Source organism: Leucoraja erinacea, chromosome 3 (assembly GCF_028641065.1).
Source record: "Leucoraja erinacea ecotype New England chromosome 3, Leri_hhj_1, whole genome shotgun sequence".
In the NCBI taxonomy this organism is placed as follows: domain Eukaryota; kingdom Metazoa; phylum Chordata; class Chondrichthyes; order Rajiformes; family Rajidae; genus Leucoraja; species Leucoraja erinaceus.
This window is the reverse complement of record NC_073379.1, coordinates 65,951,713-65,969,929: the sequence shown is the minus strand read 5'-3', so window position 1 is coordinate 65,969,929 and position 18,217 is coordinate 65,951,713. Positions and strand designations below refer to the sequence as shown.

Below are 18,217 nucleotides of genomic sequence, written 5' to 3'. Positions count from 1 at the left end.
TGTGGGGGGGGGGGGGGGGGGGGAGGGAGAGTGGAGGGGGGAGAGAAGTGGATGAGTGGGGAGGGAGGGGTAGGGAAAGGGAGTGGGGGAGAGGGAAGGGGGTGGGGAGAGAGGGATGGGTGGGAGAGGGAAAGGGGTGGGGAGAGGGAAACATAAAAACATAGAAACATAAGATTCTATAAGATTACCCCTCAATCTTGTAAATTCTAGTGAGTACAAACTGAGTCTATCCAGTCTTTCTTCACATGAAAGTACTGACAGCCCAGGAATCAGTCTGGTGAACCTTCTCTTTACTCCCTCTATGGCAACAATGTCTTTGGGCATTGGGCATTGTGACATCACACGATGAGACGGTCACCAGGGGCTGGGGCTGGTGCAAAGGCATATGTAAATAGATCCATCCCGATAGGACATCTGCTAGCATTGGGCATTGTGACATCACACGATGGAAACGAATCAAAAGGCAGAAAGGCAGCCGGACGGATGGACGTCAGGCGGCAGCCACAGACTTTTATATAATAACTAGACCAAGTGCAGACTCGTTGGGTCTGTTTCCCCAACAGCGTTTTGGGGGGGGGGGGGGGGGGGGGGGGGGGGGGGGGGGGGGGGGGGGGGTGGGAGGGGGAGTAGGGGCTGCGGCATCACACTCAAATAAACCACCCCCAAAAACTCACAGGTGGGGGGGGGGGGGGGGGGGGGAGTGGGTTGGTGAGAAGAGGGGAGGGAGGGGGAGAGGAGGAGGAGGAAACATGACAGATTTGGGAGGGAAAGGAGAGCGGGGTAGGGGGTGAGAGAGGGGGATGGGGAGAGAGATGTGGGGGAGGGGGGAATGGGGAGGGAGGGGAGGAGAGGGAGAGGGGTGGAGGGAGAGACGAGGGAAAGAGTGGGGAGTGAGAGGGAGGAGGAGGAGAGGGGTAGGGGGGAAGGGGGCGGGTGGAGAGAGGGAAGGGGGTGGGGTAGAGAGGGGAGGGGGGGGGGTAGAGAGGAGGGGGGGTGAGGGAGAGAGGGGAGAGGGGTGAGGGGTGAAGAGAGGGAAACATAGAAATTAAGTGCAGTAGTAGGCCATTCGGCCCTTCGAGCCTGCACCACCATTCAATATGATCAAGGATGATCATCCAACTCAGTATCCTGTACCTGCCTTCTCTCCATACCCCCTGATCCCTTTAGCCACAAGGGCCACATCTAACTCCCTCTTAAATATAGCCAATGAACTTGCCTCAACTACCTTCTGTGGCAGAGAATTCCAGAGATTCACCACTCTCTGTGTGAAAAATGTTTTTCTCATCTCGGTCATAAAGGATTTCCCCCTTATCCTTAAACTGTGACCCCCTGTTCTGGACTTCCCCAACATCGGGAACAATCTTCCTGCATCTAGCCTGTCCAACCCCTTAAGAATTTTGTAAGTTTCTATAAGATTTTCCCTCAATCTTCTAAAATCTAGCGAGTACAAGCCAAGTCTATCCAGTTCATTTGAAAGTCCTGACATCCCAGGAATCAGTCTGTTGAACCTTCTCTGTACTCCCACTATGGTCTGTTTCCCCAACGGCGTTTGCGGGGGGGGGGGGGGGGGGGGGGGGGGGGGTGAGAAGAGGGGAGGGGAGGAGGAGGAAACGGGATAGATTTGGGAGGGAAAGGAGAGAGAGCGGGGGGTAGGGGGTGAGGGATGGGGGAGAGAGCTTTGGGGGAGGGGGGGATGGGGAGAGGGGTGGGGGGAAAGAGGGGAAAGAGTGGGGAGGGAGGAGGAGAGGGGGGGTAGCGGGAGTGATGGAAGAGGGACAGAGGGATGGGGGAAGGGTGTGGGGGGGAGAGAAGGTAGGTGTGTGTGGTAGAGAGGGAAGGGGGGGTGGGGGAGAGAGGGATGGGAGAGGGGTGAGGAGTGGGGGAGGAGAGAGTGGGAGAGAAGTGGAAGAGTGGGGAGGGAGGGAGGGGTAGAGGGGTAGCGGGAGTGGTAGAAGAGGGACAGAGGGGTAGGGGGAAGGGGGTGGTGGTAGAGAGGGTGGGGGTGGTGGTAGAGAGGGAAGGGGGGTGGGGGAGAGAGATGGGTGGCAGAGGGAGAGGGGTGAGGAGAGGGACACATAGAAACATAGAAATTGAGTGCAGTAGTAGGCCATTCGGCCCTTCGAGCCTGCACCATTCTCCATTCAATATGATCACAGCTGATAGAAACATAGAAACATAGAAATTAGGTGCAGGAGTAGGCCATTCGGCCCTTCGAGCCTGCACCGCCATTCAATATGATCATGGCTGATCATCCAACTCAGTATCCCGTACCTGCCTTCTCTCCATACCCCCTGATCCCCTTAGCCACAAGGGCCACATCTAACTCCCTCTTAAATATAGCCAATGAACTGGCCTCCACTACCTTCTGTGGCAGAGAGTTCCAGAGACTCACCACTATCTGTGTGAAAAATGTTTCCCTCATCTCAGTACTAAAGGATTTCCCCTTTATCCTTAAACTGTGTCCCGCGTGTCCTGGACTTCCCCAACATTTGGAACAATCTTCCTGCATCAGACAAATGCAATTCAGGACTTTTCACTTCACAAGCAAATCAGAAATGACAGTTAGTGAAGAATTTGAATAATCGCTGAGCGTTCTCTATGACAACAATGTATTTGAGCATTGGGCATTGTGACATCACACGATGGAATGTTCACCGGGGCTGTGGCTCCTGCAAAGGCATATGTAAATGAATCCATTCCGATTGGCCATATGTGAGCATTGGGCATTGTGACATCACACGATGGAACGTTCACAGGGGGCTGCTTGTGTGGATGTGAAACCAGTTTCTTTTTGAAATATTGGATGTGAAACCAGTTTCTTTTTGAAATATTGAGGTGGTGGGGGGGGGTGTAGGATTTGATTAAAAAAGCGTACTTAAACACGACGAAATGTAATGAGGAGCGGATACTTAGAAAGAAAAGCGAAATCTCTACCGAAATGGAAAAGACGTCGGCGATTCCGCGTCCGGTTTCGGAGTTGCGGAGCATCAAAGGAAGAAACGCGGCGGACGCCGTACGGCGGCAGGCGGACTGATTTGAGTTTTATATATATAAGACTAGACCAAGGGCAGACCCGTTGGGTCTGCTCCCCCAACGCAGCCGTTCCCTACCCGTAGCTCCCACGGGAGACGTGGTCCTCCAACTCAAGCGGCTCAGGAATCAACAGTGCGGATGGTTTTAAATGGCGTCTTTGAGGCGAGATGCGGGCGCCAGCAGCCGTTATGGTCGCTGGCCAGCAGGAGGCGACAAAATGAGTGGTGGGGGGGGGAAGGATTTGATGAAAAATGTGTACATAAACATAACAAAATCAAATTAGTGGACAGTTGGAATGAAAAGTGAAATCTCTACCGAAATGGCTGCTTCAATGGGTGAGACGCCAGTTTATTTGTGAAATATTGGGGGGGGGAGGAGAAGGATTTGATTAAAAAGGTGTACTTAAACACGACAAAATGTAATGAGGAGCGGATACTTAGAAAGAAAAGTGAAATGGAAAAGATCTCGGCGATTGTGCGTCTGGTTTCGGCGTGGGAAGGAATCAAAGGAAGAAATGCAGCCGGCAGCCATACATGTAAATGGATCCATTCCGATTGGACATCTGCGAGCATTGGGCATTGTGATTGGACATCTACGAGCATTGGGCATTGTGACATCACACGATGGAACAAATCAAAATGCAGAAAGGCAGCCGGACGGATGGCACGAGAGTTTTATATAATAACTAGACCAAGTGCAGACCGTTGGGTCTGCTCCCCCAATGGTGTGATCCTCCAACCTAATATTCCACCATGCACCCGTCTCCTCCAACGGAACTGAAGCCGTTAGAATAGTTTCTTTATTGTCATTGTAACATGGGCCATGTACAACGAAATTTAAAATGTCAGCCAGTCAGTGCAGCATTCAAACATTTCTAAAGCTAACGAAACATCCACGGTAAAATAATAAAGATAAGCAATAAATAAAAAACACAGACAAAGCACGCATACACACCCAACCCTCCATCCTTCTGTCGATTTCACCGTTACCACAGTCCCTTAGTCTGTATCGCCCCTGCGTTCCTTGGCGGCCACATTTAGTGCTTTTATAGCAGTGGGGTAAAAACTGTTTTGTAGTCTATTTGTCCTTGTCCTTGTGGATCTGTACCGTCTGCCTGACGGCAACAGTTCAAACAGGGAGTGTCCGGGGTGGGAGATGTCCTTTATTATATTCTGGGTTTTTTTGGTGCAGCGGGAACTGTGTAGGTCCTCCAAGGTAAGGAGAGGGCAGCCGACAATCCTCTGGGCGTTGTCAATGGCCCTCTGGAGCGCTTTCCTCTGAGCCACTGTGCAGCTGGTGTACCACACGCATACACAGTATGTTAGTATGCTCTCAATGGAGCACCGATAAAAGGACAGCAGCAGCCTCTGAGTGATGTTGTTCTTCCTGAATGCCGTTCCCAAATGTAAGATTCCAGCACTCCCCTGCCTCCCTCAGCAGAGGATTAAAAAAAAAATCCAATTGCACCTCCCCTGGCTGCTGCAGCAGTGAAAAGTTCAGAGTGTTCCTGTCTTGCAACTTTGTATTGAAGTGTGTTGGAAGCTGATAGGAAGGAGCAGCCGTCAACAAATCAAAAGGCAGAAAGGCAGCCGGACGGCAGCCGGTCGGATGGCACCCAATTCAGGTCAATAATTTTTTCCTACCTTCACCACATATACTGTTTGATGTATTACAGTATCAACAGATTTTAGGTCACATTTTCAGCAACAGCAGTATTTTTATTTCTGTTATATGTATCCATATTTCAGGATGGAAAAGGCCAGAGAAGTTAGAGTGGCAGAGATAGACACCCACATTACATTTAAGTACTTAGACATGTAATAAAAGAGTCGTAATTAGCAGGGCTCAAGCCCAAGTGCTGGAAAAGTAAAATTAGTCTGGTTAGATTATTTTTATTAGATTATCAGCACAGGCATAATGGGCCAAATTACTTTCTGCTGTATTATAAATGTTCCAGGATTCTATGAGAAGAATCGTGAACGAGGCTGGTCTGATTATTTGTGGGGAATAATCGAGGGAGGGTCTTGGGTTAAGGAGGACTGAGAATGGGAGAAACTCAGGAATGAATAAAGTTATAATGAAATCTAGGAGTTTATAAGATTGCAGAATGGATGACCTGTTTTTTTATTCCCCACAGATGGGTTACCATAATTATTTTTCACACTCTGCAAATTTATACTTGACGATTCTCAACCAGTAGGGGAGAAACTTTTACATGGCAAATTTGTTAACATTTGTAAAATTCCTGCAGTCTTGATCCAACATCATGGTCAGATGCCTCTTTAGAATGACAAATGATCAAATATATCAATACTTCCAACCAGCGTTGTCCAGAGCCTTGCAAACAGATTATTCCTCTGCCTCTCTCAGAACCACAGCTTTTGAGATTCAATTGGCTAAGTGGTTTAATTTTTTTATCAGACCAACCATAAACAGAATTGAAATGTTTATCTCAAAAAGGATATATACAATAATTCACATCCTGAATATGACAAATGAAGGGCAAAATAAATTTACATAAAACCAGATATCTACATACCTCCACACCAAATAACACAACACTTTGAATGCCTGGGATATCACTGAGAGCTGCTTCCACCTCTGGTACAACCATTGAAAATTTAGTTTTCGGCACAACCAGTTTGGCTGATGTCACATCAATTTCTGCTACAGTACTCCCAAGTCCTTTTGGATATTGTTCAGTGACAATAACGGGAATTCCCAAAATGTAGGCACCCTGGAGCTTGAGATGCATTCAAAATAATGTTGTATAAATACACATAGAAATCCAGTAACATTTTTCTCAACACCATTTAGTTGTAACTCTATACATCATGCAATACGATAATCATTTTCTAATAATAAAGGGATAATCAGGTCTTCAGAAAACTTAAGATGAAGCAGAAAATATGACAGTACAATTAATCATAGATTCAAAAGATCTATTAATACCCAAGTGGAGCAACAACGAGGGATTTCTCATTTACTCAGTTATGACTGAAAACTGATTACTTGAATTTCTATATGCAAGTTAATACAAAGATAAAATTCTGTAAGGGATACGTATAGAAGACCAGGCAGGATGAAGTGGAGCCAGATGGTTTAATGAGAATCGTGAGGTGCCTTTGGTGACTTTTGTGCCTTCCCTCAGAGGGAAATTTTGATTCTGCTGTGTGGGGATGTTTTATATTGAACTCTATTGTGTGTTGTGTTCTTTATTTTTATTGTATGGCTGTATGGTGATCACATTTCACTGTGCCAACTGGCACATGTGACAAATAAATGTATCTTGTACAAATGGATAGGAGAGAAACAGAAGCTTTGGATTTTGTTTTTAACTTAGGGATCAGCTAAATTGGCTGCAAGGTCTCTGGTGCAGCTCTGCATTTCTTGCCTTTTGTGCATGCCTACCAGCCATATCTAAAAGACAGAATTAAACGGACAAAGGCAATTTGATCATCACAACCTACCGGAGTAACAAATAGTCCATATACATAACAATGCCCATGCGATTCCCTAGAGACTTCACTGTAACCACAGCATAAATATCAATTACTACACAAATGAATCTCTGTCAAACCTCTGCCAAGATTACAACAGCAAATCCTGATGAAATCATCAGCATAAATGTTTGCACCAATCTCTGGCAAAGGATATGAATTGCCTCCAACAACCAAAGATAAGATGCTGGGCGGAAGAGAGGGGGCTTCCCAATCCAGTTGGTACAAATTTTTTCAGTGGTTCACAACATCCATCCTTATGACAAAGAAGCAGGCCACTTAGACTTTCTGAAGGGGTCTCGAACCGAAACATTACCTATTCGTTCTCTCCAGAGATGCTGCCCATCACGCTGAGTTACCCCAGCATTTTGTGTCTATCTTAGATTTAAACCGGTATCTGCAGTTTTTTCCTACACAGACTATCAACTCGATATCACATAGAACCATTTTGTCACTCCACAAACTTCCCTGTAATCTATTGTTACAAGCCCATCAACATCTTTAATTCTCCTATCATCCATCTACACCATAGGTTATGGACAGTAACTAGTGCACAGTCACAGGGAGAAGATGCAAACTCAACACATATAGCTCTGGAGATGGAGATGGATTGAAGTTGTGTCAGGGGAACTGTCGGGCAGTAGTTTGAACTGTTTTGTTATTGGATCGTCTCTTCAAGAACTGGGCACAATTGGAACATAACATTAATTGGAGAATTGTTGACAGGCAACTATAAAATTGGTATTCAGTGGTATTCGTGTGTTTTCAGGTATGCTGTCATGTTTTTAGCAGAGTCAAGACCAGCAATTACAGCATTCCCACTCAAGATGCGAGGCATCAATGCCCATGACCCACCTAGCCCTTATACCTCGATATATAAAGAATAATCTTTGCTGTGGGCTTTCATATGGCTAGCTTGAAGACACATCCAAACTACCATCAGCGCATTCCCTGCAGCACCAGAAGAATAAGCATTGCAATTCCACCAGACAGCGATTACTCCACCATCACCCGAAAAAAATGTGACCACCCGACTGTGCTCCTGGTCCCTGCATATAGATAGCTACCATAGAGCACAGCAACACGGATTGTATAAAGCTGATCATGGGAGGCAGAGGAGCAGCTTTACGACTGCTAGGATTCAGACTGGGCGATATTCACAGACTTGCTAAGAGACCTGAAGAAATATGCCACGGTTGTGACCAGCTTCATAAGGAAATGTCTAGAGAAGTGTGTTCCTACCTCGACCACCCAAGTATTCCTAACAGAAGCTCAGCCTTCAACATAATCCCTATGAAATTCATCGTCAAACTCAGGAAACCTGGTCTCTGCTCTTCCCTATGCAACAACATCAGCTCAGAGGTATCTCAGCATTGCACGCTCAGTCCCCAGCTCTAGTCTCTACACATCCACACATCTCCAATACCATCTTTAAACTCACTGATAACACCACCTCAGTGGACAAATTACAAGAAACTAAACGTCAGAGTACAGGAGAGAGTTTGACAATGTGGTGCCAGAACAATCTTGCTCTCAATTTTAGCAAGACCAAGGAACTGATCACTGGACTACACGTCCTCCCACCCTGCCTCTCGGGAGGTCACAATTCTGTGCTCTGTCTGCACCACGTCTGCTCTCAAGGTGAGGCTTTCTATTCTAGTTCATCTGAGATGTTCTCTTTCTTTAGTAAATGCTGTTTTCTCGCCTGGTCATAGATGGATCCCTCACCAGCATCTCCTCGGTAACCCGTGGTTCTGCTGTTGCTCTCCCTCCTTCCCAGACGGAAGGAGAGAGCTCTCCTGATTCTCACCTTTCATCCAAATCCTCCAACATTATCATCATCTCCAATGTGATCCCACCACCAGTCATATTTTCCTATCTGCACCCCTTTCTGCCTTAAACAGACACCGCCCCCCTCCGGAACGCCATGATTTACTCATCTCCTCTCACCCAAACCACCCCCTTCCCACGTACTTTCCACTGCAATCTCAGAAATTGCAACACCTTTCCCTATACCTCCTTTCTTGCCTCCACCCAGGGACCCAGCAGGTCTTTTAAGTGAGACAGAGGTTCACGTGCACCTCCTCTAACCTTATTTACTGCATGAAGTGTTCCCGATGTGACCCTCTGTACATCCGAGAGACCAAGCATAGACTTGCCGACTGTTTCAACGAACACTTGCGTTTGGTCTGCCAAGGCCTACTGGATCTCCCATTTCTGGTCTGGGCCTCCTCTTTGCTGGAGTAAGGCCACACACAAACTGGAAGAACAGCACATCATATTCTGCTTGGACAGCTTACAACACAATGGTATGAACATAGAATTTTCCAATATTAGGTCCTGGAAGCACACATTTCTACCCTTACATTCCTTTGGTTTCATAATTTGCAACTACTCAATCCTTCTGTCTCACAAACTCCACTTTAATCTTTGTCGTTTATTCCGACTATCTCCCCTCCACAAAAGAACTGATTGTTAACTTCAGGAACAGAAAGCCGAGGGACCATGCACCAAGGTCTGCATTGGCAGGATAGCAGTAGAGAGAGTCAACAGGTTCAAGTTTCATGTCACCTAACACTCTATTGAAGTTTACAAGTTGGCCCAATATGCAAATTCAACTTTGAGGGACACTAAAATATATACAGGACACCACTGGTTGGCAACAGCCATAAATAAATAAATACTATCAGAGGCAGCACTTAAAGAACAGGACCAGGTTTAAGAGGGAAGTTCCAACTAATGGTATCAACATGGAAATAAGCAAGACCTAAAGGTAAGCTTAATAAACATATTTTTTTCAGTTTAAGTGGAATAAGCATTGAAAGATGTGGTGATTGAATAAGGTTGCACTAGTCATTAAAATGTGTTTGTAAAAGGCACAAATAGGATGTGGATAGAACTGTATCAGAGCTGGGCAGATTTGAAACCCAGGAGATCTTTATGAAGACATTTTCTCTATCTCACAATTAAATGTGGCATACAAGTAAAACTCATTATGTAAATTAGCTGAAAATCAAAGCAGATAAAGGAAAACAAAGCTTAGTTAAATAATGGGGGCATGGAAAAAGAGCAATGCAATAATCACAGAATACTTTAATCCGTGAGTAGATTAGGTTAATCAAATTGGAAAAGCTAGCTAGCTAGGAAAACAAATTCAAATATTGCATTGACTAATTTCTTAGGGCAATACATCATGAAGCAAACAGAAAACTCGTAATCTTGGATTAAGTAAGGATAATGAGGCAGATTTAATAAATGATCTTGAATTAAAAGAATGCCTTGGGAGCAATGATTATAATATGGAGAATTGTGTAATCCGCAGGCCCAGTGGCATTGCAGAATATCTCCTAATGTGTAGGGAATGGATGAGAAAGTGGGATAACCTGGAACCAGTGTTATGTAATGGGCATTGTGAAGTTTAGTTCTCTCCCTTAGATGCCGTGGTCTCGGTGGGCTAAAGGGCATCTAAACTAAACCATGGCATTTTGTGAGAGTGCAATTAAACAATATATAATATAACAGAAAAGTTGGCCAAACACATCTTGGGTATTCAGAAGCATTTTAAAGAAGGGAAGGGATTGAGCTTTGAGAATGGTATAAAGATTGGGACCTTGTTAGCTGAAGACTTGATTGATCAAGAGGCCAAAATTGGAAGTCCAAAATGGCAGAAGGAGATCAAAAAGAGAGGAAGGAACAAGGTCGCAGGAAGGATGATACACAAATAAATTGTTTTAATTAAGGCATGGGTACAAATGCACAACAAGAAGCACAGATTTGATGGATGAATGAGACCTGGTGTACAAATGCACTATTGTCATTATATTGAAATGCAGAATGAACAATAATGAATATAATAAACTCACCAGTCTTTGGCCCACACTTATGATATCTCCAAAATACTTGATTGCAGGCCTGAATCTTTCCTGCATATCACAACAGAAAAACACGGTGCTGGAAGCTACGAGGTTTCCAAGTGAGGTAATCTGGGAAAACAAATACAAAAATGTTACTACATGCAATTTCTTTCTTTCTGTGTTCAAGATAAAAAATACTTGTCCACGCTGGACAATAGATGAGGGAAAAGGTCAATTTACAGTACCATAACTGACAAGTGGCGAACAACATTTTCACATTCAATATCTAGGTAACACATGCCATATAAATTTTAGGATCGCAACATATATTTGCATCTTCAATGTGGCAAGTGCCTCCAAAGCACTGCATGGGATTGCTATCAATCAAAATACAAGACCACTCAAGGAGATACCATCACAATACCCAAATACTTTTTAGATCTTCAGAAGCATCCTCCTTCTATCTCTTCAAAAAAGTGTAAGCATTTGAAAGTATCTTGTTTACAGTGCTCTCCATAAGGTTTGAGCCAAAGACCCGTCATTTATTTATTTGCCTCTGTACTCCACAAAAAACAAACTTTTAACGCACTAAAAAATAACAAAAATAAAGAAAAAACGAGCAGACTGCCGGCAGGGCTGCCATCTCCCCGGTGCCCCTGGTGGCCCTAAAGACTTCATGCACAGAAATACAGAGGCTACACTGCACGATTCAACCATTGGTTAGCCACAAAAATAGGATGGCCAGGTTACAGTTTGCCAAGAAGTTATTAAACAGGGCAAACACCGTTCCAGAAAAAGGTATTGTGGACAGACGAGACGAAGATTAACATATCAGAGTGATGGCAAGAGCAAAGTATGCAGAGAAGGAACTGCCCAAGTTCCAAAGAATACCACCTCATCCATGAAACACGGTGGTGGGGGTACTGGCTCACTTATCTTCATTGATGATATAACTGCTGATGGTAGTAGCATAATTAATTCTGCAGTGTATAGACACATCCTATCTGCTGAAGTTCAAGCAAATGCCTCAAAACGTATTAGTTGATGGTTCATTCTACAGCAAGACAATGATCCCAAACATATTAAAGCAACAAAGGAGTTTTGCAAAGCTATAAAATGGTCAATTCTTCAGTAGCCAAGTCAATCACCCGATCTGAACCCAATAAGCGAGTTTGGTATTCCGAAAAACGCAAGGAATCGAGGGATTTGTCAAAGGTCATTTGTGATAAAGAAAAAGCGAACAAAGCGCTGGCTGTATAAACTAGCAATGTTACAAAATTTTGAGATTTTAAAAATCAAGTATGCAATTTATCCCATCAGATAAAGCATAAAAAGACCCGGTTCAATCCTGACTACTGATGAAACGCAGGTCTGTATACACGCAGCAGCTCAGCTGCCGAGAATATTTTTTACCGACTGACCTATGACCTGGGCATGTGCAGTCAGAATACTAAACTCGCTTATTGAGCATGCCTTTTATGTGCTGAAGAGAAAACTGAAGGGAACTAGCCACCAAAACAAGCATAAGCTAAAGATGGCTGCAATACATGCCTGGCAGAGCATCACCAGAGAAGACACCCAGCAACTGGTGATGTCCATGAATCGCAGAGGATATTGCATGCAAAGGATATGCAACAAAATACTAAATACGACTACTTTCATTTACAAGATATTGCTGTGTCCCAAACATTGCGGTACCTTGAAATGGGGATACTATGTATAAGCACATCTGTAATTTCTACACGGTGAAACCAAAATGTATAAAATTGGCCTTTATTAAAATCTGACAGTGTGCACTTTAACCACATGTGATTTTTCCTAATACAAATCTCAAAATTGTGGAGTACATAGGCAAATAAATAAATAATGGGTCTTTGTCCCAAACATTATAGAGGGCACTGTACCAGCAGTAGTTTCAAAAGATGAATAGATTTCAATTCCATCAAATTCTGTTCTAAGATAGTGCTGTACTGTTATTTAGAATCATCATCATCGTTGAAAACATCAACGGGCATAGTGCCTTACAATGCTGTGTACGACACTGATCTTAACTTCTACTGAAGTGTGGATGGCCGTTGGCTCGCTAGGAGCTCGTCTGCCCTTTGACAGGTCTTGTTTTTGTTCCTACTGGGGGTCCACAACCCCTCCTCACCTGGCAAACCAGAACGGGGAGACAGTGTAGTCACCGACTATCTGAGAATGGAGCAGGTAGCTTCGTGTCGGAAGTAACTCCCCCCGACCTGACTGGCTATTTTATTTTGAAACTAACCTGCAAATCCACAAAATGCTCTTGTATAATTATTTATAAAGTAATTATTGAGCCAGTTTTTTTTTATTTTTTTATTTTTAAAGCTGTTTCTTGATACTTGGGAATACCAGTCAGATGGTTCTACTTGGATGAAAGCTTCCCCTCTCTTCTGTTTGCAAGAGAACTTTATAAGATTACTACATGCATTCTTTATTCCCATTGAACATGTAGTCAGAAGTTCTATTTACATAGCATACAAGACAAAGAGATAGACAACTCAGCCCAATCAGTCTGCGCTGGACCACTCAAGTCTCTTCCCATCTAAATCCATCAACCTGATCCTGTATCCCACACTCGTTCTATGACCACAACTCTTGCCTTCCACATGCTTGTTCAGTAGTTCCTTAAAAGCATCAACACTAATTGCTTCATGGTAAAAAGTGCCACATTTCACACCACTCTTTTGGTTAAGAAGTGTCTTCTGAATTCTCTTTGTTTTGGATAACTATGTTAAAGGCATTGAGTTATATGAGCAGGATCAACAACTTTATTTGGTGCTGATTGACTACCTTTAGTAGTTTATGTGGAAGCTCTTAAATCAGAAAGTGTTTAATTACTGAGAACTTGCATTGCTCCTTTTGAAGAGCAGCAAAAAAAGTCCCAAAGCCCTTTTACAATGATAAGAAAGTGTGTAATGGTGACAGAAACAGTAGTTAAGCAACAATCATTTGTGGTTGTACCAATATACTTTGGAATTGCTCATTTCTTGACAACTCAGATTTAACATTTTTCTTACTTATTTACAATTAAAGGGGCTATCCCACTTGGGCGACCTAATCTGCAAGTTCTGGCGAGTTTGCCCTCGACTCATACTCGCAGCATGATCGACACTAGGTCCTAGGAGGTTTTTGTAACTCTCCTTCATGCTCGAGAGTGGTCCCAGTGTATTCGATGCCTCAGCTAGGTCGCGACGTATTTTTCAACGTTGAAAAATGCCCGCGAGTAAAAAAAGGTCGCCATGGAAGAAAAATCTATACTTTTTTTACTCGTAGGTTTATTCGTAGTAAGTCGGCATGTTAGTCGTAGGTAATCGGGGGTAATCAAATGTAGTCGAAGGTAGTTGTAGATAGTCTTCATCATAGTCGAAGGGAGGTCAAAGGGTGGTCGAAGGAGATCGGTTTCACTCTCCACTATTCGGTGTCCAATTTTCCAGAAGTTAGTCGTAGCTAGTCAAAGCTAGTCTTCCACATAGTCGAAGGTCTTCAACATGACATTTTTTCTAATTCTCCTAAACTCTTCTAAACTCACCAACTAGGTCGCCCAAGTGAGACAGCCCCTTAATAATCACTGTGGGGGTGATCTGCCTCTGACTGCACTCTAAAGGAAAATCAGAATTACTTTCTGCTCATATCCTCTGCTTTGATTTTCATAAATTTGCGAAAGTGTATTGCACATGAATAACATTCCAGTAATCAATTAAAACAAACTTGATTACACATTAGCATAATTTGGCCTAAAAACAATGTAGCTGATAATTTGGTTCATGTACAAACAAGCAGCTGTGGGTTCCAGTTCATCGTTGCTTAACTTATCATCAGGTGCAAGATATGCCATACAGAGGGGAATTCATTCACAGTATTCATGTTTTTTACTTTATAAACAGAAGTGTCAAGGAGGACTCTCTCTAACTTCTGCAGGTGCACAGTAGAGAGCATTCTGACCAGTTTCATCATGGCTTGGTTCGGCAACTTGAGTGCCCTGGAATAAAAAAGACTGCAAGAAGTAGTAAACACTGCCCAGTCCATCATCGGCTCTGCCCTCCCTTCCATCGAGGGATCTATCGCAGTCGCTGCCTCATCAAGGCTGGCAGTATCATCAAGGACCCACCCATCCTAGCCACAGACTCATCTCCCCGCTACCTTCAGGTAAAAGGTACAGGAGCCTGAAGACTGCAAAGGCCATGTTCAGGAATAGCTACTTCCCCACAGCCATCAGGCTATTAAACTTGGCTCGGACAAAACTCTGAACATTAGTAGCCCTTTATCTGTTATTTGCACTTTATCAGTTTATTTATTCATGTGTGTGTATATATTTATATAATAGAAACATAGAAAATAGGTGCAGGTGTAGGCCATTCGGCCCTTCGAGCCTGCACCGCCATTCAATGATCATGGCTGATCATCCTACTCAGTATCCCATCCCTGCCTTCTCTCCATACCCCCTGATCCCTTTAGCCACAAGGGCCACATCCAACTCCCTCTTAAATATAGCCAATGAACTGGCCTCAACTACCTTCTGTGGCAGATAATTCCACAGATTCACCACTCTCTGTGTAAAAAATGATTTTCTCATCTCGGTCCTAAAAGACTTCCCTCTTACCCTTAAACCATGACCCCTAGTTCTGGACTTCCCCAATATCGGGAATAATCTTCCTGCATCTAGCCCGTCCAACCCCTTAAGAATTTTGTAAGTTTCTATAAGATCCCCCCTCAATCAATCATAATGGTATATGGACACTGTTACGGCCGCCAAAATCAAATTAGTACAGGTTAGTACATAATTAACACCAGCAGAGGGAGAGCATAACAGACACACTGATCTGTTCTGCAGTCATGCCTACTATGTTGTGTTGTGCTGAAGCAAAGCAATAATTTAATTGTCCTATAATTTAATAATTATAATAATTTAATAATTTAATAATAATTTAATCGCCTATTTCGTTCGCTCCATAGATGCTGCTGCACCCGCTGAGTTTCTCCAGCTTTTCTGTGTAACATTTAATTGTCCTGTCAGGGACACATGACAATAAACTCTCTTGAATCTCGAAGGAATTTTCATGTGGGAAATTTTCTGGTGAGAAAATGCTGAAGTGTTCACCTCTTTTCAGTCTATATTGGAGAAACAAAGAGTCTCCTAAGAGTCAAAGACTTACCTGCAGAACAAATATAATTCAAAATAATTACATTTGGAACACAAAAGCAAGTGCCTTGATTCAGCAATTCTTTTGGAAGTATGAACAATATAGAAAGTTATTAAATGTCTTCCTTCAGATGGAAAAAAGGAAACTTATGACTGCCAAAATACTTCAGCTGAAGTCTAGAATATCGTGACTATTATGCAAAATAATTTGTTTACAAATAAGCAAAAACATATCATAAGAACCTTCTAGAAGTCTCAAGTGATTATTTACTGATGCTGTTTAATTATAAACAAGCCTTCATTATGTACTGGCCATGCCTGCAATTAATTCAACCCCTCAAACATATTAATTGCGCATTGGTTCTATTTCTACTGGGAGCACCGTATTATGAAAAGTCAACTTTGTAGAGAAATATAATTAGCTTTCAATTCTCTGCAGCTGATTATTTGGTAGAATCATAGCATATGGCTATCTTGACAATGATGTGAACACTAGGTGAGAATTTAAGCACATACCAACATCAAAAAGATAATCAAGCATGTCTCACATTGAACTGTTAAACCACAATACGATACGTTAGAAATGTATTTGTCCCAGGAGGGAAATTGATTTGCCAACAGTCATAAAATGCAAGATACATGAAACTGAAACTAAAGTGACGACTGGAAAGGATTAGGGATGTGCAAAGATTGGGGAGGGAGTCTGTCCACACCCGACAGAAGGGGGAGGAGTTATAGGAGTTATACAGTCTGATAGAGACCGGGAAGGATTTCCTATGGTGTTCTGTACTGCATCTTGGTGGAACCAGTCTGTTGCTGAATGTACTCCTCAGGTTGACCAGTGTGTCATGGAGAGGATGAACTATATTGTCCAAGTTCAACCACATGTGAGTTTTTCTATTACAAATCTAAACATTGTGGAGTCTTGTCTTGTGGTTATCACACCCGAAGAGTCCACCAGGGACTATACTGGAAGTATCCTACTCCCACTAGGGGTAATTTTTTACTTTTACCAAGTCAATTAACCTACAAACCTGGTACACAAAAATGCTGGAACTCAACGGGTGCAGCAGCATCTATGGAGCGAAGGAAATAGGTCTATTTCCGCTGCACCCGCTGAGTTTCTCCAGCATTTTTGTGTTCCTTCGAATTTCCAGTATCTGCAGTTCCTTCTTGAACCTACAAACCTGTACGTCTTTGGAGTGTGAAAGGAAACCGAAGATCTCAGAGAAAGGTGAACTCCACACAGACAGCACCCATAGTCGGGATCGAACCCGGGTCTCCGGCGCTGCATTCGCTATGAGGCAGCAACTCTACCGCTGCACCACCGTGCAGATTAGAGGCAAATAAGTACACAGTACAGAGGCAAATAAATAAATGATGGGTCTTTGTTCCAAACATTATGGAGGGCACTGTACGTGCCAATCTGTGAACCGATTCCCCGTAGTACAGATACAAAGCCAGCATTTAATTAACACTTCCGTCTGAAGAAGGGTTTCGGCCCGAAGCGTTGCCTATTTCCTTCGCTCCATAGATGCTGCTGCACCCGCAGAGTTTCTCCAGCCTTTTTGATTAACACTTGGTCATTCAGGTCTGGCCCAACGTGCGCATCGCTCGTCCCGGACCCGGGCAACGGAGTCTACTCACCGGCACCTGCAGGGACACCAGCCGCAGCTTGCACCGCTCACTGACGGCAAAGCCCTTGGGCAGGTCGATGTAGTCGCCCCACTCGGCCGAATACTGCTGCATAACGAACTTTCGGTGCACGCCGATCAAGCCGCCGTACAGCGCCAGAAACTTCTGGACCAGCACCTCGTGCCCGGCGCCGAGCGGCACCGCGCATGGCCGGCAGAACGATGCGAAGCACAACAGCACCGGCACCTGGACCTGCGCCTCCGCCATCTTCAGCTGGGCAACTCCAGCCTTTCCTGCACCAAACCCTGTCAAATTTAACCCTCTCGGGCCCGGCGCCCGACTCAGCGCTTCCCCATCCGTCGCCACAAGAGACAGCAACGCTTTCCGGCGCAGCGAGTGAGGCCATGTGGAGCCATTCCTCCCAAAGATCCTATAGCAGAGCAGGTTCCTCCTCCTGATTCCTCCTCCTCCCCGCCCCCGCCCCCCCCTCCCCCCCCTCCTGCGTCCCCCCCCCCCCCCCCGTCACACCCCCCTCCCCTCCCCTCCCTGCGTCACCGGCCCCGCCTCCTCCCCCCTCCCTCCCTGCGTCACCGTCACCGGCCCCGCCTCCCCTCCCCTCCCCTCCCATGCGTCACCGGCCCCGCCTCCTTCCCTCCCTCCCTGCGTCACCGGCCCCGCCTCCACTCTCCGCCCCTCCCCTCCCATGCGTCACCGGCCCCGCCTCCTTCCCTCCCTCCCTGCGTCCCCGGCCCCGCCCCCGAGGACCTGTCAACGGCCCCTTCCCGGAGGTGTACGTCATGCGACCCCGCCCCCCGACAACACGTCAATGGCCCGGCCCGGAGTTCACATTATCGGCCCCGCCCTCCTCAAGTACAGGCCCCGCCCCAATACACTGGACCAGTCTGAAGCAAAGATACTAGAGGAGCCTTGGTCTGAAGAAGGGTGTCTACCAGAAACGTCACCCACTCCTCTCCAGAGATGCTGCCTGTCTCACTGAGTTACTCCAGCATTTTGTGTCAATCTCCAAT

The 18,217-nt window shown here is 44.8% G+C and overlaps 1 protein-coding gene across 2 annotated transcripts in view; it reads right to left on the bottom strand.

Annotated features, from left to right (window-relative positions):
* The window catches only part of isoc1 (isochorismatase domain containing 1), a 28,327-nt gene extending 10,707 nt beyond the window's left edge, over positions 1-17,620 (bottom strand). Inside the window, exons 1-3 of one of the 2 annotated variants that reach the window (XM_055632840.1) lie at positions 17,202-17,611; positions 10,397-10,516; positions 5,573-5,776 (exon numbers count right to left, since the gene is read on the bottom strand). In XM_055632840.1, coding sequence (XP_055488815.1) covers positions 5,573-5,776; positions 10,397-10,516; positions 17,202-17,456 — 579 coding nt within the window. In that variant the 5' untranslated portion in view covers positions 17,457-17,611. Of the gene's footprint in view, positions 1-5,572; positions 5,777-10,396; positions 10,517-17,201 lie in introns of both variants that reach the window. The other variant, XM_055632841.1, reaches the window with a different exon arrangement.
* Positions 17,621-18,217: the final 597 nt, after the last annotated feature.